This window comes from Prunus mume, linkage group LG5 (genome assembly GCF_029339155.1).
Source record: "Prunus mume cultivar Tortuosa linkage group LG5, ASM2933915v1, whole genome shotgun sequence".
NCBI lineage: Eukaryota > Viridiplantae > Streptophyta > Magnoliopsida > Rosales > Rosaceae > Prunus > Prunus mume.
Window position 1 is genome coordinate 23852792 of NC_142702.1, and position 19323 is coordinate 23872114.

Genomic DNA, 19323 nt, shown 5'->3' on the forward strand with positions numbered 1-19323 from the left:
ATTCTTCATGTCCTTCACCAGAAAAAGAAAATGACACTCCTTCCTTTAAATGTGATTTGGAATATATCCTTCCAGTTTCTTCAAGCAATTTGAAATAAGTCATGAGAGGTATTCGATATTAAGGGTGTGAAAATTTTAAGGCCCCGTTTAATAATAATTTCAATTTTAGTTTTTAGTTTTCATTTTTTGTGCTAAAGTATAGAGGAAAATGAGAGTGAGAATGAGAGTGAGGTTGAGAGAGGAGGGGAGGGAGAAGTAATAAAAGTGAAAATAAAAACTTGTGAAAATAAAGTTGTGTTCTTTAGAAACGGATTGTTGATTACATTGGAAGATGGGATTGTGTGGCTTTTAATTTGTATGTTTTTCCTGAGGTTGGGAATTTACGTGCAAATTTTTTAAAGTTTGATACTAATTAAAACGACCTCCAAAAATTGGGTAGTTTTATTTTATGTAGTTAACCTATTATAATATATAGTAGGAAGATGCTGCAAAACAAATTGAATATCCATACTCATTCTTCATGTCCTCCACCAGAAAAAGAAAATGACACTCCTCCTTTAAATGTGATTTGGAATATATCCTTCCAGTTTCTTCAAGCAATTTGAAATAAGTCATGAGAGGTATTTGATATTTAGGGCATGAAAATTTTAAGGTCATGTTTGATAACCATTTCAATTTTAGTTTTTAGTTTTCATTTTTTGTGCTAGAGTATAGAGGAAAATGAGAGTGAGAATGAGAGAGGAGGGGAGGGGAGGGACGTGTAATAAATGTTATAAAAATAAAAATAAAAACTTGAAAGTGAAAACAATTTCAAATAGAATTGAGTTTTTAGTTTTAGTTTTCACTTTTGTTACTCTTCCCTCTCATCTTCCCTCTCAATCTCATCTTCACACTTATTTTCACTCCCATTCTCCCTCTTTTCTGTCCATCACTCTAACACAAAAATTGAAAACTAAAATCTAAAATTAAAATGGTTATCAAACGGAACCTTAAAAGACGTATATTATATTTTAAGGCTAAAATTATGAAGTTTGAATGGTAGAAAAATATTGTCCATACACAAGCACAAATTGTAGATACCAAACCCCGTTTAAATTGTGCTTTAACCATGTTCTGCTATTTCTTTCTTTTCTTCCCATCTGTTCTCTGCCTATGCTGCTTATTTACGAACGGAACACCAAGGCAGGCAAGCGTGTGAACAATTTTTTTCTGCCAAGGGCCAATTTATGCATTAATGCTGGCCCAGCCTAGTAGCAGTTCCTCCCCCACCCACAGCACATGTACTGTCAATTAATTTTGGGCCGAATTCTTAAATTCTGTCAGAAAAAAAGGCAAGTTGTGCAAGTTCACATTTTAAATCAGTCAACAATATCTGTAATGTCAATTAATTTTGGGCCGAATTCTCAAATTCTGTCATAATATTTGCATAATTTTAATTGTCAATGTTTTAAAAAAAATCATGCCAAAATGAAACGGTAAAATATTTTTCTGTTGTTTCTATTGTAAGTTGAAATGGTATAAATAGGTTTTTTTGTTTTTGTTTTTGTTTTGGTTCGAAAAAGACAAAAAAGAAAAGACAGAGGCATGCAATATGTAGAAGCTATAAAATAAAATAAAAAAAAGCTAGCCTACCTTCTACTTAAAGAAAAGCTTGCCTTCCAATTCCTCCACCTCCCTATAAAAAGTTGCACCTAGGTTTCAAACTTTCGTTACAATTATCGATTTAATTTCTATACATCAATTAATCATTTTCCATGGCTTCTTTCCAACTCGATGACCAGGTTCTGATACAGGAGATTTTGTTTGTAAGGATATTGACCCTAAACAGGCCTCGCCAGCTGAACGCCCTCTCCCTTGAAATGCTCTCTCGGCTGTCACAACTTTTCTTGGCCTATGAGGACGATGTCAATGCCAGGTTGATCATTCTCAAGGGTAAAGGAAGAGCATTTTGTGCTGGCGGCGATGTAGCCACCGTTCATCTTCGTTTTCTTGAAGGAGATCTGAAATTTGGTGAAAAATTTGGTGAGAAGTTGCTCACCTTAACCTACTTGGTAGCAACATGCAGCAAACCCCAGGCAAGTCTGAAATTAATTTCCATAATGTCTTCAAAATCTAGGTTTAATATTTTTTTTGGATACTTTTGCTGTTATTTGTATCATCTCAACTGGTGAATTAGTATACTGTATGGCGTAAGTCACATATGCCTAGTCGAGATGGTACAATTAGTTTTATCGTACTTTCTTTTGTTAGGCTCGAAGTTTTCGTATAATTTCTTTCACTACCATCTTTTGTTATTTATATTTTTTTAAAATAGGTTTCAATTCTGAATGGGATTGTCATGGGAGGTGGGGTTGGTATTTCAGTAAATGGCAAATTCCGTGTAGCAACAGAGAATTCGATCTTTGAAATGCCAGAAAATTCTCTGGGATTGTTTCCTGACGTGGGCTCCTCTTATTTCTTGTCAAGACTTCCCGGATTTTTTGGAGAGTATTTGGGTCTCACAGGTGCCAGGTTGGATGGTACTGAAATGCTTGCTTGTGGTCTGGCAACTCACCTTGTCCCCTCAGCCAAATTGTCCCTTTTGGAAAAAGCTCTAATTTCCAGAGCAGCTTCAGCTACTTCATCAAGCTGTGATCTTGCTTTTATTTCAGCAATTGTAGACGAATACTCCTTGCAGCAACCGGCTCTGAACGAGAAAAGTGCTTTACACAAAATGGATGTCATTGACAAGTGCTTTTCCAGACCAACAGTTGAAGATATCCTAAGTGCCCTTGAGAAGGAGGTTACTACAGCAGATGCAAACAAGGCAGGTGATGAATGGCTAGCTTCAACGATTCAATCACTGAAGAAGGCGTCTCCGATGAGCTTGAAGATTTGTTTGAGATCCATTAGAGAAGGAAGGGTGCAGGCAATGGATGAATGCCTTGCCCGCGAGTACAGAATAAGTTGTCATGTTATGAGAGGGCAAATCAGCAAGGACTTCAGAGAAGGTTGCAGAGCTATCTTGTGGGACAAGGACAAGAAACCAAAGTGGAAGCCTTCTAGTTTGGAGCTCATCACTGAGGATATGGTTGACCACTACTTCTCTAGGTTGGATGGTGATGAAGAGTTAAAGCTCCCTCAAAGATGGAACGTGAATGTATTTGCCAATGCCAAGCTTTGAGCTAATTGTGATTTTGGGGTGCTTCTACTTATACCTATCAAATATTTCAATTCCCTCCCTAATATTATTCCAATTTTATTCGTCTACACCCCACAACCCAACATTTTCTCACTCCACACCACACCACACCACACCACCCCAACTTTTCTTTTTTGTGCGTGTGTGTCAAAGTTTAAAAGAAAAATATGTCATTGGGTTCAAATATATGACCAGTAATATGCAAGCAAATGTTCTTACCATTGAGCTATGACCCATTGGCCACCACCCCAACTTTCTCACTACACTATATGTGCAACCAACTTATCAATTAAATACATACGTAGTGTGTTTTATACATATCTTGTTTAATATAAAAAATACACCTCCTAAAATTCTAACACTTTCAATACCATCTTTTGTTATTTATATATATTTTTAAAACAGGTTTCATTTCTGAATGGGATTGCCATGGGAGGTGGGGTTGGTATTTCAGTACACGGCAAATTCTGTGTAGCAACAGAGAATTCGATCTTTGCAATGCCAGAAAATGCTATGGGATTGTTTCCTGATGTAGGTGCCTCTTATTTCTTGTCAAGACTTCCTGGATTTTTTGGAGAGTATTTGGGTTTTACAGGTACAAGCATGGGCGGAACTACCTAGTCGACTACATTGGGCTATAGCCCAAGTAGCTTTTTGGAAAAGAAAGTATTAAACCTATATAGTCCATTGGCTAAGGCTATTATCTTGTGGCTTCTTGGCAATTTCTCACGTAAAGAAGATTGCAAGTTTGAAGTCCCACATAAAGAAAGAAAAAAAAATCCTAATATCCTAATTGTTCCCACATAATGAAGTATCCTCGATTATAATAAAATATGTCAAAATAAAAAATATACATGTGAAACTTAGCCCTAGCAACGGTCCCAAAAAAATACATGCTGTTTTTGTATTCTTTGTTACGCTCATAGGTAAAATTTGTATCCCTAACTCTCCAATTTTAATATTTTCATTGATTTGTCTCCATAAGAGAAAGATTTGTCTCAATGAAAATTCATCATTTTACGAATAAGATGAAACGAAAAAGTCACAAAGATATAATTTGATAGATAGGTTGATTAACAACAAGATGGATTCAGATGACAATAGCAAAATATTTCAATTCTCTCAAGGATCTCAAGGCACAACTTCTATAGGTACACTTTTAATTATGTTGTTAAACATATATTCATTTTAATAATATGTGTTTTTTTATTGCATCTAATATATATATGTTTTATGTTAATTCTTATTAGAAATCAATGTAGTTATGAATTGCATGATTTATATGATTTAATGTATACTTTTGTTTTCGTCAAAATTTTTAGCTACCTCACCCGTTAAAAAATTCATGGTTCCGCCATTAGGTCCAAAGTTGGATGGTGCTGAAATACTTGCTTGTGGTCTAGCAACTCACTTTGTTCCCTCAGCCAAATTGCCTCTATTGGAAAAAGCTCTAATTTCGAGAGCAGCTTCAGCTACTTCATCTAGCTGTGATCTTGCTTCTATCTCAGCAATTATAGACGAATACTCGCTGCAGCAACCGACTCTGAATGAGAAAAGTGCTTTTCACAAAATGGATGTCATTGACAAGTGCTTTTCCAGACCAACATTGAAGAAATCTTAAGTGCTCTTATATCAAATAAACCATACAAAATAAGATAGTATGAATACGTTGAGAGTATCCGACATATCTCAAGCCATACATTAAGATATCTTAAGTGCTCTGATATAAACCATACAAAATAAGATAGTATGAATACGTTGAGAGTATCCGACATTGGAGAATAAAAGCTTTTACAAACAAGATATATTGAGAATATCCCGCTATAACCCTTATTACGATATCTCAGATGCAATATTGCTTAAAAGATTAGTGCTAGCTCCTTCCTTAGAATGAGTCGAGTATTGTTGTTAAAAAATTTGGTCGGTGTCCAAAGAGGATCTTCGGAGACTCAAGAAGAAACACATATTTGGGCTCGTATTGTTTCGGCCCAATGAAATTTGGGCTTTGAAAATGAATCCAGGTAGGATTGAGCTTCAGAAGAAAACTGACTGGGCCAGAATTTTATGCTTTGGGTTTGGGTGACCCAAGCAGATTTTGGCGGCACCACTTTCTCAATCTCAAGTAAACGATTAAAAAAACAAAACAAAACGCTGTTTCTTCTTCTTCCTTTGCATGACTGACGACTTTACTTCCCGAACGCCGGAGCTTAGAGAGAGACGAGCTCACAATGTCTACTTCTGTGCCTTCTGATAGTGTCGTGGCAATGCTTATCGATGGTGAAGAAGAACAAGAAGAACAACAGCAAACCGATGGTCGAACTCCAATGCCTGAGGGCCAAGAAATCCTGCCTTCTCAGTCTTCCAATAAGAGGGACGAAGGGGAAGAAGGTACAAGGAAGAGGGTTTTCAGTGTGAGCAATTCGGAGGGGTTCTTTTGCCCTATTTGTATGGAGTCGTGGTCGTCCCAAGGCGATCATCAAGTCAGGTTAGAGATACCATTTTTTGGGTTCCGTGGAAAAGTTTTGATTTTCATTGAAAATTTGCTGGTTTTTGTTTTCACGTCTGTTGAACTTTTCTTTTTTTTGTTCTTATAATAGTACAATCTCCCAATTGTTTGATGATTTTGGAAGTTTGTTCTCTTTTTTTAATCAGTAAAGTTGTGTTCTTTAGAAACGGATTGTTGATTACATTGGGAGAAGCGATTATGTTACATTTAATGTCATTGTAAATTTTGTGGTTTTCTTGTAGAAGCTGTTTTCATCCAATAATTGGTAGAACTGTGCCTCCTTTAGAAAAAATTGCTATTTCATTCTAATAGTTTACTTGAAACCTGCAAATAAGATCATTCTAAAACTTAAGAATCAATGGAGGAGATTCAGAAATATGCAAGGAAAAAGAAAATACTGCAACCCAAAAATTTGAAAAATTATCACCTTGCCAGGGTCACCCACCCTAAGTCTTTTTCTCAAATTAACCTATAAACCCAAGACCATCTCAGAAGCAGAGCAGAACTCAAATTGGGAATCCTAACGGTTCTATGCGGTCCTATCTCTAAATTAGTAATTTTTCTTTTCTCACCATTCTTATTCCACCAGGTGTTTCTACGTATCATATCTTTTGCAAATCACATTAACTAAGCTCATTCTCTATGTCATTTGGCTTTTATTCTGATACATTAGTTGACATTCCGCTTGTGATTTTAAATATGGTTAATGCTCATTTTCTTGTGGAATGTTGCCTCTCCTATTGTATATTTTGCTCAATTTTGGGAGTTGTATGGCTGTGGTTTGCAGCTGTCTTCCTTGTGGTCATGTATATGGCATGTCTTGCATTAGTAAATGGATTCAGCAGTGTGGTGGAACGTCTGCAAAGGTTCTTTCTGCTCCCTTTTTTTATTTATCATTTGTCTACATTCATTTCACCCATAATTTTCTTTTGTAGTGTCCACAATGCAATACAAAGTACAAGTTGAAGGACATAATAAAGCTTTATGCATCACCAGTAGTTGTGCTTGATGAAAGTCTACAAAAGGTGATAATCATGTATTATCTCATGTTATCAAGTTTCAAATATTAATGATGGATATTGTTTTGAATAAGAACTCTACCTCTGCAGAAAGTGAAATCACTTGACGCTGAAGTCGTCTCTCTCAAGACTGAAGTAAGACTACCAATTTTCAGATTAGCAAGCTGCATATTGTTTGGTTTCTTAGTTGCAATAATAGTTAAAATTTGGTTGTATTTTTCTATCTAGTTCTTATCACTCATTTATTATTGTTCTTGCACATGATCTATCATTCTCTGTCTTTATGGTCAGGCTTTTGGTTACGTATATGGCCCTCAGCCTTGTTATAATGTGGAAGAAAGGGTTGAGCATCTATATGTTTAATGAAAAGGGAAATATGAAATATCTCCCCAAAATTTTGACTGGAGTTCCAGTGTCTTCCTAAACTTTGAAATTGATCAATGTTCCCTTCAACTTTAAAAAAGAAGATCAGTGCATCTATTAAACCACTCTCTCTCTCTCATTCACTACTTTTTCTCTTCTTATTGTAACTTCCATCGCATTGCATGCATGCTGCTTCCAGTTATAGGGTAATGTTCTCTTTCCAGTCTAATGTTGCCAAAATGAATATGGACTGTAATTCAGGCAAGAATCAACCTAATCAATGGTTCATATTGACAATCTGACAACATAAGCATCTTAAGATCTGCCTCTAGTCATAATTTTATTGTTATAGTTTCTACTAGTGCATCATTATATTTATCAACTTGCAAAATTTATGGTCTCTTACCAGGACAGCCACTAAAGAGCAAGTTCTGCTAAAGTCATTCATAACCAAAACCACAAAACATGCTGTAAAATTTAAAGTCCTTTTATTGTTCAAGTACCTATTATTCAACAAGGTCTTGACAGCCATTTCAATACCATCACCAAGAACCTTAGAAGTGGCAGAGCCAGTAGTCTAAGTTGGGGCAGGTTGGGTCTTTAGGGGGCAGGCAGGGCCTTGTAGAGGGTTTGGATATGAGGGTTGAGATAGGCTGAAAAATTTTCTTATGAGTTTTTTCCTAGCAGCCTGGGCTATAGGCCAGCCTAGCCGACAAATACTAACCCCTGAACCCTAGGGTGCACAATCCCATAATCGCCACCATAAATCACATTCTTTTATAAAGCCCACTACAAAGAGAAATTTTAGGCTGCTAGTTTAGTTCCTTAGAGCGTCATCTTCATGCAAAAATGTTAAAGATTGAGACTACAGCTGCTTCTTCCCTCTCAGGTCAGCACTTTAATGGGGTCAATGTTTGTGATGATCCTAACTTTTTGATCCTCTGACCAGTAATGGACAACCGAATTTTCTTTGTAACACACGGGCACACGTGCCCTCACCCTTTTTTCTCCTCTGGTTGCTACATGTGCATGAGTGAGTATATTAATCCTTATCATAAGATTGTTGTGATGTTTGAAAATCAAGTATTATATAACATTGGTGTCTGTTTTCCTAGGTTTGGTTTGTCATTCATATCAGCTTGAGAATGCTTTGATGCTGTTTCCTGTCATGTGCAGAGAGCTTCTTTACTTGATATACAAGATGATTTGTTCAGTGTACAACAAAATTTAATCAAGGAATTATCCAACCTCAGGGAGGTATATTTTGTTCATATTGTTATTTCTTAAACTAAATTTTCCTTCAAGAGATATATCATCTTAATTTCCTCTTCCTTATGGGGTTGGGCATTCATTCTCTGTGATCAGTTAAGTTACGGAGGACACTAATGTATCCTTTCGAGTTTAACAACAAAGTTTTTGGTGTGTTTAACAGTTTTAAATTAAGCATTTACTATTCTGTTCATTTTATCTGAGTTTGCTGTTCAGATAGCCTAAATCCCTCCTTTGCTCACTGCTTTTGCACTTATGACCCCATTTTGGTTTTGTAGAAGCCTTGCTGTGGAGATGATGCACCTTTAGGAGAGACAGGGATGGAGCCCTTTAGTTTTATGTCTGCTAAGGGTAATCAGGGACAGGGAGCGCAATGGGGTAATATTTCTCTTTGAGAACTTTACCTTGCAAATTTCTGTTCAGTTGGTTGGTTGTTTCTAATAGACTTAAATAGCGCCTTTTTGTCTTTTTGGTCCCAAGATTGCGCATACTACAGCTAGCGCCTGTTTTGTGATCCTAAGAGGTTATATATAGTACACATAGTGTAAATCATCTTTCAGATTCCCAATACAATGGTGTCCAAGTATTACACAGGGTAGAAGGCTAAGGGAAAGCAGATTATCATTCTTTTAAGTATTTCAAATCGTTATGCATGTGCATCACCTTAGTACAATCGTGTTTTTATTTTGCCCTTCATAATTTGAATTTCTGCACCTCTTTATTTATTTTCAAATGATTTTTGGTGTCTAAAAATCTTTCTTGCATTGTGAGCCACCTCATCATGGTCCAACATGGCACAAACATTGATTGTTTCTCATTTAAAGTATGTGCATAATGATTTAGTGGATTTTTTTAATAGGTGTTGTGTCATAATGCAGATCACTACTTTGCTCATAATTTTGGCAGACTAGGAATTCTTCACTGGAAATTTCAATTACAGGTGCATCTATTCTTATTCTTTCTCCAACTTTATTACATTTCAATTTGATCTAGTTTGATATCTTAAGCTTGTGATCCATGACTTTATTTTAAAATTTTGAATTCATATGATGTATATTATTTATCGATGGATACTTCTTAAACCTCCAAATGAAATAGTTGGCTTTTCAGGCTTGTCACACCTTCACCTCTACCATGAGTAAAATTCTAGGAGGCTGATTCTTGGTTTTGTCATTTGAAGTGTTCTCTTCTGTTAGTTACATGTCATTTGTTTAATCGCAATAGATTTAACATTGACAGCATGAGTTGGCAGTAGATGGTGCAAGGCTTTTTGATATGGATGCTTCTTATCAAATTTTGGTCCTTGCTCGAAGGATATCGGGAATGGGTGGCACACACATGCTGAAGAAAGTAATGTTCTTTTTGAGCCCCAGAAAAAATAGAGGAAAAAAATAGCTTGCACCATCATATACATGTCTTTGAGTTTATTACTTTTCCAGACCTTGTATGCATAATCGGTTTAAGATTTCTGTTGCCACAGGTCAACTTGATCAATCCTTTAGAAAATGAAGATATACAGCTACCTCCAGGTACAAAAGCCATTAAGGACCTACGTGTATCCCCATGTGGTAGACTCACCCTTTAGCTTCATTGGGAAAGAAATTATCAATTCTTAGGTTTGCCTATTTTATCCTTTTGGCCAATGTGATTCTTTAAGTGCAATTTGTTGTTGGAATTTACTTGTTTCCTTTTTTGTTTCAGCATGGGAAGCAACAATTTTGTCATGAATTATGACTTACCGGTACAATATTTCCTTTATTCTCTATATTGCAAGTCTAGAGAAGAAATGTTGTTGTTTTTCTGCTAGTGTGTGACGTGTGTGTGTCCAGACTTCCTTAACTGCAGCACATCCAATTTTTTTTGTTTTTAAAATTTTGGAATAAGTGGTGTCTGTGATCGAATCAGTGTCCCCATGGCAGACTACAGGGATCTAACAGAAGATTGGATCCCTGAAGTGGGACTTCTAAAAGTTCATAGTCATGTGGTATTATTGCTTGCGTATATTGTATTATAATATTTTATACTTGCCGTACTTCTGGTTCCAAGTTATGGAGCCACATTAATTAATTTTATATGGACTATTTGTTGTACTACCATTACCATTTGTTTTTCTATTTTGTCTACTATTTTCTGAATAAACATGGTATATCCAGGGCCAAGCATGGTCGTGCTCATGGGATCTCAACAGTCCACATCATATATATGCTGGTTTACAGGTTTTGATCCTTAACTATTAGTTATATGCTTATAATCATTTGGGTCTGTTTATGAAGTGGGTTATACTTACATGATATGATACTGCATAGTGTCATTTTAAATATTGTAGTAGCAGATCCATATCTGTTCACCCCTTTCTGTGTCCATTTTTGGTTGAGATGATGATTTTGGCCTTCAATGTGTTATTCATTTTAACTATTCAGTATCATGCTATTATAATTTGATAAATATTAGCTTATTGTTGGAATGCTGATCATCTCATTCATAATTTGGCAGAATGGTATGCTTTTAATGTTTGATATGCGTCATAGCCAGACTCCTCTGCACTCTTTCGTTGGGCTGACCCCCCGGCCAATTCATACTATACACTCCCTTCGGCAAAACCGTGCTTTCAGTCACAGAACTCAGAAATTGCTTACTGCTTCTTGCAGTGGCCCTTGCATGTGGAACATTGGTAGTCCTAGTGAAAGGTTAGTCTTATGAACTTGTTATGATTAGTCCATTTGGTTATAATATGTTGTGTCAGCTCTTCTAAAAAGGCTAACTTCTCACTGTTAAAAAGTTGAAAAAGCTAAAATAGAATATCAAAATGCTCCATATATGGTAGCATGTTCACTTTCTAGTAATAGAAACAGCAATGCTTAAAGACAGCATGTTATGAACTGGTTGACATTCTAACTAACTTGTATCTAAACATCTCTTGAAGGCCCTTTCTGGTCCCTGGATCAGAGGATCAAGGTGCTTGTGTATCAGTTGCTTACAGTCCCTCAACTGATGACATTGTTGCATCATATCGTCCTAAAACCGAGACATCCAGTGAGACTGGGGGTTCTCAAGTTCTTATCAAGAGGGTAGCTGGTTGCTTTTATCATAAGATTGGATCTGTGCCAGTTCATTTAAGTGACTTTCATCTGACAAAGTCTGCCATGGTAGACATACCGAACTGCTACCCATTGTTTGCGTATGGTGACGAAGTGACCCGTGGACTGAAGCTGCGGGAATTGCCAAGTCTAAAAATGAGCCAGAATTTTGAACCCCATCAACATCCTATCCTTGATGTGAAGTACGCACGTTCTCAGGGAAAAGGTTTACTTGGTTGCGTGAGTGAAGACAAGTTGCAACTTTTCTCAGGAGAGGTCTGATAGAGGTGCATTTTTATTGTAAATAGTGGTGCTAAAATATTTTCTGCAATCGAGAGGCAAAAAAAATTTCCAGCAAAAAGAAAGAGATCCGCAAATGCAAGGATTCACCCATCACAGTCCTCCTTCAGTAGTTCACTACCAAGCATCATCTGAGCTTAAGATTTACCAGTCAGCAGTGGTTCTCATAATCATAAGCAAAGATGTATCGTCCATGTGGAAATTTGAGGAGGCCAATAAGAGTTTTTTGTTTTTTTGGGTCTGAAGGCCAATCAGAGTTAAGCTCTAAGTTAAACGTCCCGTTTTTTTTGGGGCCCGCAACTGGTAGTGATATGCTCTTCTCTGGTGATGGCTTTTGGTCTGGTGATATGTTATGTTCTACAGCAGATTTCCCAAGTAGAAATCCACAGCTTCTCATTCATGAAAATATTAACAAAATGAAATAACTCGTTTGTTCTGTAAATGAAATGACTCTTTTGTTCTGTAAATGAAATATCTCTTTTGTTCCTCGTGAAAGCTTCCACTACACCGAACTTGTCGAGCTCACCATCAAGAAAAAGAAAACTTGTGGTGTTGAGATAAACAAAATTAAGAATACGAATAGAAGCACGTGCACCCAAAAAATAAAAATGGAAGCACTCTAAAAGTTTTTTTTTTTGGGGGGGGTAATTCTTTATTTATCTAAACTTTAAACAATGTTATGCATTGAGAAGAAGTGGTGGTGACTTTTTTTTTAAAAGTGAATTTTATATAATCTATATATATAAAGCAAAAGGCAGAGAATGGTAAAACATTCAAGATACCATAAAATACCTTTGGTTAATGTAAACATTAAGAATTGAAATTATTAATTAAATAAGGATAATATAGTAAATTCATACCTTTTCATATTAAAAAAAATTAAAATTAAAAGAAAAATCAGATAAAGGATCCTATTTTTATGAAACACGACTACCAATTATCTTTTTTAATTCTAAAATAAATTTTAAATTTTTTTAAAGAAAGCCTCCACACATGCGGAATGGCTAGTTATTGTAAAGTTTGAGAAGAAGTGACCAATTTTTCTTATAATAAAATAGAATAAAAAGTGATAACTTTTGACCAAAGAATTAGTAAAAGTCCAATTTTTGTGGTGAGTGTGAAGAAAAAGTACTCAACTATTTAAGTGGGCGTCTAAAAAAGTGATATTTTCTTTTTCTAAAAAAAAAAAGAGAAAAAGAGAAACTTTTCTTCAAAATTAAATTTCGTGTTGGAGTTGGAGGCGGAGGTGGCTGGAAGACATTGTCTCATGACTTCAAAATTCAATTTGTGGAGAAACTTTTTAGTCCAATCCGAATCACATCCACGTCGGCAACAGAGAGTCACTGAAAACCACTGCACGAAGCCAACAAAACCAGAAAACCAGAAAAACAAAAGAAACGTTTCTAATTCTTCTTATTGCATTGTTGCTCACCCAAACCAAACCCGCCTATTTTTCATTAGCCAAATTCACACTCTTTCTCTCTCCCTCTCAATCTTTGTAATCTGTGAACGCTTCCCGTGGAACGTAGGCAACAAGGTACTTGTCTAGCATTAAATTCATCTCTGTTTTTCCTTTTTCTTATGAGTTTCCGGCTTTGGTATGAAGTGTGCTCATAGATCTCAAATGGGGTTGTTTTGTTTTTGGCTTTTATGGAAGAAATGCATTGGAAATGTTTGAAAATCTTGTGGGTTTTCCATTTCTGTCAACTTCCCCTTTTTCTCCGGATCTATCTTTTCTGATATGGTTATCTTCTACGTAGTGTTTCATTTTAATCTTTGAAAATTGCCTTAAAGATATGGTCTTTTAGTTATTTTCATTGTACAGCAACAAAAAGGAAATAAATGTGAAGTAAATTAGTTAGTTTGGAGGTGAAGAAAATGGATTAAAGGTTAATACCTAAAGATTAAGTTCCTTTGGTTCTGGGTTCATTATTGAATTATCTATGTTCTGGGTTTGCAAAGAATGATTTATATTTTTGCTTGAAGAATTGAAATGTAAATTCTGTATCATTATCATGACTTGTGTTCTTGTTGCAAGGGTCATTCTTTCAATTGGGTTTCTGTCAAATTAGGTCACGGTTCTTACGGTAGCCTCTTTGTTTTGTTATCAAAGAATCATCTTTTAAGCTCGGTTCTGGGTAAATGATGAAAGGCATGAAAACAATGCTTACTTTTTGCAATCAACATGGATGGTAAAATATGCAGAATTGAATTTGCAGGCCCTATTCTTGGAATATTGTAAAGCTTGAGGAAAGTAATATTTGGATATTTCAACATGGTTGCATATGACTTTATAATTAAATCAATTATATGCAATAGTGGAGCTTATGAAGTTAGTAATTTGCCTATAGGTAGTTATTTATGTTTAACAACAGGTGCTACATGATACGTTCTTCTTCATTTATCTTTCGTTTCTCTGTTTGTCACCTGGTGGAGCTTCCATATTGCTAAGCAGTAATTGCTTCAGAAAATTTTGCTTTTATTTCAGGTGGCCATATGTGTTAGTAAAAACACTGGAAGGTGCTTCTCAAAAGAAACAGTTCTCAACAACCTTAGTGTCGTCACAGAAAGGAATGGTCACTCAACTTGGAGAAAATGGAGGTGAATACTGGAAATTCCTGTTACAATGAAAAGCAATCTTTAGTTCATTCTAAATCTACCAATGAAGAAAAAAGGCCTGCAGAAAAAGAATCGAGCACTCCTGTATTTGTTAATTATGGTAAGTTCTTTAGATAATATTTGCTCTGATGACGATGTAAGTCCCCATTATCATTTCCTAACAACCCAAAAAACAAAAGTTGATTTGTTTTTGTCATTAAGTAATTGGTATCGATCATTTTGTTCTTTGGAGAGATAATCAAGCTAATTTACCTCGTAGCTGCAATTGCTTGGCATGAGAGTAGAAAAAAGTGGGTTGGTGATCAGCGGATGCAAAGAATGGCAAAGGATCCAATCATAAGGTAATTCTTCTTCAAAAAGCATCATGGATAGAATGGAGTTAGTTGTTGTTATAGTGACAATTAAAGAATTTACATCATGGATGTTAGTAAACTAGAAACCTCTATCTCAGTTCTTGAATTTTAGTTTGCAGGTTTGCCAAAAAGGTGCTTCTTTTTCTGTTTTGGAATGTTATATACTAATATATATGTTGGTGTGGGTGCGTGTTTTCAAATATTTTCCACCTTCAAATTTAAACACCAACATAAGCTAAGAAGTTCCTGTAACATTAGAATGGTGTTGATGGCAATAACTTACATACCTCCGTCATGATTATTGATGATAATCTGTGGCTTTGCCCAATTATTTCGGTTGAATTATAGCTACTGAAAGAATTTCTGGAAGATGATGCAAAATTTTATGTTGCAGCTGGTCAACAGCATATGAAGATCTGCTTTCGACGCATGACTCTTTTCCTGAGCCAATCCCCTTAACTGTAAGTTTTTTTGTTTGTTTCCCAAGATGATTCAATGTGTTTCATTTGTAGAATCAGATTTTGCGATATCTTGTAATGACGTTTTCTTTGTATGGCGAACTTAAGTGACCTGTGTACTGTACAGGAAATGGTAGACTTTTTAGTTGATATATGGCATGATGAAGGCCTCTTCGATTAGACAGTGTGGAGACAGATTAAAGTTGAAGAAGTCATGAAAACCCCTTACAGTCCCTAAATATAATCTAATTTCATGTAGATGATCTGATACATGAGTTGGGAAAGCATTGCTAGGAACAAAAGGAAAATCCTTTTTCATCTTCTTAATTCTTTGCATTGTAAAATCTAGATATTGTACAACATTACCTCTTCAATTGTTGGGGAAAAAAATTACCTCTTCAATTGTTGGGGAAAAAAATTAATGTAATCCCACTCAGTTCTAATTCTGAACTATGACTATTAATAATTTAAAGGAGAAGTTAGTTGTATTTGTTGCTTCTTTGCCATCAGAGGTCCAACTTCTGAGGATCATGTGTTTCAATCCGTCTACCCATTACCACAATTACCAATCCAATTATTACAATTTACAAAGTTACTATTGAACATTTAAGATTTACGCTTCATCATAGTATATCAACAAACAGATTTGAGGATTTAAACTTCTGATACATAGAAGAACTCGAGTCTCGGCTAAGTGATACTTCTCTTTCCAAAATTAAAACATGTCTTAAATTAAATTCTTCACTTGTTCTCCCGTTCATTTAAAAATAAAAAATATACATAAATATTTAAAAAAAAAATTAAAAAAAAAACCCCTCCCCTTTCGTCTTTTGTTTTTGAAAGAAAATTTAAATTGATGAGACCTTGAAAGCAGGAAAAGGAAAGCGCGGCGAAGGACAGTTGGTGGTCGTAGTTGCCATTTGTTTTTCACACTTTATAGAAGAAGGTAAACGCGGAAAAGGAAAAGTCTCAGTGGAGGGAAAGGAGAAAATAGATGCACACGCTTGGATTGGATCTTAAATCACAAGCGAGAGAGCATTATTGCTGTTCAGTATTCTTCGTTTTCCTGAGAATTAGAAAGAGAGAAAACGAAGGGAACAAAATTAACGAACTAAAAAAGATGAACAAAGTCAAGAGCTTGTTAAAACCGAAACCCAACCCTTCAGAGCAGCTGAGAGATTGGCAGAGACGACTTCGCCAAGAGTGCCGCAACCTCGAGCGCCAAATCAGAGGCAATGCTCTCTCAATCTCTATTAAAGTTTCCTTCTTTTGCAAATTACATATGTTTTTTGTTCTGGGTCAATTTCAGTTGGTTTGGATTTGCTTTCCTTTGTGTTTTTTTTTTTCAATGGTTTTAATTTATGGGTTTGTCTGTTTTTTTGTGGTTTGGTGATTAATTTAGTCTAAAAAGAGATGCTTTTGTTTCTCAGATATTCAGAAAGAAGAGAAAGCTGTGCATAAATCCATTAGAGAGGCTGCCAAGAGAAATGACATGGGCACAGCCAAGGTACTGTAAATTTTGATTTTAATCTCTCCTCAATCATCAATTAGTTTGCTAGCAAGTTAGAAACTGGTTGCACAAAAGCATTATTTTCAAAATGTGAACTTGAAGGGAAAGCTTTGCATGTTAGTTTATGAAGGTTCCAAAGTCCAATTGTTCACTAATGTCGGGGTTATGCCCATTGGAATCATTTTCTGCTTTATGGTTTTGGGCCATTTGATGTCTTTGTTCAGTATAATCAGAACCTGTTTTTGTATTCGTAGGCTTTTTACACGTAGAATGCTAATAATGTGCTCCTTAATCCTTGTGATGGATGTCTACTTCATATCATGTAGATTCTGTGTATTGATCAATCTGTGAATTAAGTTCAGGCACTTGCAAAGGAAATTTTGATGTCGAGGAAAGCTGTAAATCGCCTTCATGAGAATAAGGCCCAACTGAATTCAATATCAATGCACCTCGGAGAAAGTGTTGGTATTGCTTTACACATATAAACATTATTTTTGTTCACCTATGCTTATGTTTTCTCACATTTGTACCTTTTATGTAACTCCTCAAACCATCCCCACCCCCTTCCCCTTGGTTTAAGTCGGCTTGTTGTTATTTATATGTTGTATGTGCTTGCAGCACTTGCCCGTACTGTTGGTCATCTGTCAAAGAGTGCAGAGGTCATGAAACTTGTCAATAACCTCATGAAAGCTCCGGAAATGGCTGCCACAATGCAAGAATTTACCAAAGAAATAACCAAGGTAAGATCCCTTAAACGCTTTTTAGGTGGCTGTTAGAAATTATAACTCCCTCTGATGACCCTACTTTCTTAAGTGTTGAAGTGGGGATTATATCTGCTTTTTCCTTCTTTTTTTACTGTTTATCTGTCTTGAAATGTTATATGGTGTATTATGTCACATAATTATCCTATAAATGATTCAACTGAGATATTTGACTTCACTTATTGTAGAACCAAGGGTGTTATTTATTCTGAATATGCTTATTATTTTCAATTTCTCTTCCTTAATCAATGAACAATGAGAGTGCCGGATATTACCAAATCCTTTTGACAATAAGAATGAATTATATCTGAGTACATCCTTTGACTGGCTCCTTGTTTGGGGAACCATATTTTTTTGAAAATGTGAAGAGAATGAAGCATATCTGAAGCTTCGGTATGTGGAATTTGTTTAGGTGCTTGTTTACTTTATATATAGCTTCTATTTTCTTCAAATTGTTAGATGTAAGACTATTTGGTCATACAGGCTGGGGTGATTGAAGAATTTGTAAATGATGCTGTTGATTCAGCATTAGATTCGGAAGATATAGAAGAGGAAACCGAAGAAGAAGTTGAAAAGGTCCTGAGTGAAATAGCTGGTGAGACAGCTGCACAGCTTCCAGAAGCGGTCAGGAAGGAGAGGACAAAGGTAGCTGCCCAGGGAGCTAGTGCTTCACAAGACGTACGTGCAATAGACTCCATTTCTAGCTTCTCTTTATTCCTTTGCAAGTTGCAAGGATATAACTCTTGTTATTAATTCATGCAGGAAGAAGCTATAGCAGAGGGTGCCGATGATGAGGAAGAGTTAGAAGAATTGAGGGCACGACTTGCTCAAGTGAGATCGTAACTCTTCATGACATACTTACAGCTTGTTCCCTTGTTATTAGGGAAAAGTGTTTGTGTATTTTGTAAAGGCCTATATTTAGTACATCCAAAGTTTAGAAAGTTACTGTTCTATTCAACAGTTAAGGGCTCTAGACACAGCTACAATGTATAAACAAGACAAACATTATATCGATCAGTTATCTAATAGATGCCTTATTAGTTGTAACTAGGTTCTGTTTGTGCAATACACATCGATTTATACGTATTTTTATAATTCATATATATATCAACAACTGACAATCATTTGCGCACGCCTTACCTCCAGTTGTTGGCTACAGACTTTGCTGTAAAGCTAAGGTTTTGATATATATATAGCTTCTGACAAAGACATCACTTAGGATGATCATTGAATTGGCATTTGCTATTGTTTGTTTTGCTTGTAATTGTAATGCACAAGTCTTGATTTAAAAGAGCCAAAGCCGCTAACTCTACTCACAAGTATTGCATTTTCTGAGTAGATCCCATCAATACTCAATTTCATTCTCATCCAAAAAATCATTCAATCAGCACCACCCTTCCTAGTTCTCTTTCCATAGCTAAGTTCCACACCAACCTCTTTGCTCAAACTTTATACATTTACAACTGGATTAGGAAAAATTATTGCACGGAATTGAAATAGAGTCACGTAATATTATTAAGGCCTTGTTTATAACATGAGTAAATTGGTAACGCCTTGTTGAAAAATTATTCATCAACTTTCTTCATGTTTCATACGACTTTACCTAGTTTTTTCAGAAAAAAAAAAAAAAAAAAGGTACCAATCTCCAAAGTCGGTACAAAATACATGTTGTCCTTTTACAAGATGGGAATGAATGGGGATCATCCTCAGCCTCAAGAGAAACCATTCTGCGTGCACTCCTTTAACAGTGAGCCGGTTTACACGTAATCACAACCCCCACCATTTTCTTGTTTTGTGGCTTATTTTAAGGCAACTCCTTTTTCGCAACCGAAAGCAACGAGGACACGTCACCACAACAAACCGAACACCGTTTCAGCACCCAATCCCCTGCAACCAGTTCCGCCAAC

The 19323-nt window shown here is 35.8% G+C and overlaps 4 protein-coding genes and 1 pseudogene across 5 annotated transcripts; all 5 read left to right on the top strand.

Moving 5' to 3' along the window:
* The first annotated feature begins 1728 nt into the window (after positions 1–1728).
* On the top strand, positions 1729–3251 carry LOC103332321 (3-hydroxyisobutyryl-CoA hydrolase 1-like). Its single transcript, XM_089051532.1, has 2 exons — positions 1729–2075; positions 2315–3251. Exons 1-2 carry the CDS (start codon positions 1755–1757, stop codon positions 3161–3163), a joined length of 1170 nt encoding a protein of 389 aa, XP_088907658.1. The 5' UTR covers positions 1729–1754; the 3' UTR covers positions 3164–3251.
* A 359-nt stretch (positions 3252–3610) lies between these two features.
* LOC103332474 (putative 3-hydroxyisobutyryl-CoA hydrolase 3 pseudogene) lies at positions 3611–4802 on the top strand (annotated as a pseudogene).
* Positions 4803–5313: 511 nt separating this feature from the next.
* On the top strand, positions 5314–12210 carry LOC103332322 (uncharacterized). Its single transcript, XM_008235042.3, is given in 14 exon segments — positions 5314–5666; positions 6475–6553; positions 6623–6712; positions 6797–6841; positions 8246–8326; positions 8617–8716; positions 9217–9278; positions 9578–9688; positions 9819–9909; positions 9912–9954; positions 10040–10079; positions 10492–10554; positions 10832–11025; positions 11262–12210. Coding segments are annotated over 14 exon segments (1692 nt in total). The 5' UTR covers positions 5314–5409; the 3' UTR covers positions 11698–12210.
* A 730-nt stretch (positions 12211–12940) lies between these two features.
* Positions 12941–15633, top strand: LOC103332323 (zinc finger protein). Its single transcript, XM_008235043.2, has 5 exons — positions 12941–13252; positions 14204–14434; positions 14594–14675; positions 15082–15148; positions 15273–15633. The coding sequence occupies exons 2-5, from the start codon at positions 14311–14313 to the stop codon at positions 15324–15326; spliced, it is 327 nt and encodes a 108-aa protein (XP_008233265.1). The 5' UTR covers positions 12941–13252; positions 14204–14310; the 3' UTR covers positions 15327–15633.
* Positions 15634–16017: 384 nt separating this feature from the next.
* LOC103332325 (vacuolar protein sorting-associated protein 24 homolog 1-like) lies at positions 16018–18463 on the top strand. Of its 2 annotated transcripts, none has more exons than XM_089053453.1 (6): positions 16018–16377; positions 16576–16652; positions 17018–17120; positions 17274–17395; positions 17900–18061; positions 18179–18463. In XM_089053453.1, exons 1-6 carry the CDS (start codon positions 16140–16142, stop codon positions 18257–18259), a joined length of 783 nt encoding a protein of 260 aa, XP_088909579.1. In that variant the 5' UTR covers positions 16018–16139; the 3' UTR covers positions 18260–18463. The 2 variants fall into 2 exon arrangements, with proteins under 2 accessions (XP_088909579.1, XP_008233267.1); XM_008235045.3 differs by having other exon boundaries at positions 16022–16377; positions 17900–18094.
* The last annotated feature ends 860 nt before the right edge of the window (positions 18464–19323 follow it).

Coding starts and splice junctions, on each gene's coding strand:
- LOC103332323 (XM_008235043.2), top strand. CDS start 14,311: ATGGAGGTGAATACTGGAAATTCCTGTTACAATGAAAAGCAATCTTTA. Junction 14,676..15,081: donor GCAAAGGATCCAATCATAAG/GTAATTCTTCTT, acceptor TTTATGTTGCAG/CTGGTCAACAGCATATGAAG. Junction 15,149..15,272: donor CTGAGCCAATCCCCTTAACT/GTAAGTTTTTTT, acceptor TGTACTGTACAG/GAAATGGTAGACTTTTTAGT.
- LOC103332325 (XM_008235045.3), top strand. CDS start 16,140: ATGCACACGCTTGGATTGGATCTTAAATCACAAGCGAGAGAGCATTAT. Junction 16,653..17,017: donor ATGACATGGGCACAGCCAAG/GTACTGTAAATT, acceptor AATTAAGTTCAG/GCACTTGCAAAGGAAATTTT. Junction 17,396..17,899: donor TTACCAAAGAAATAACCAAG/GTAAGATCCCTT, acceptor TTGGTCATACAG/GCTGGGGTGATTGAAGAATT.
- LOC103332321 (XM_089051532.1), top strand. CDS start 1,755: ATGGCTTCTTTCCAACTCGATGACCAGGTTCTGATACAGGAGATTTTG. Junction 2,076..2,314: donor CAACATGCAGCAAACCCCAG/GCAAGTCTGAAA, acceptor TTTTTAAAATAG/GTTTCAATTCTGAATGGGAT.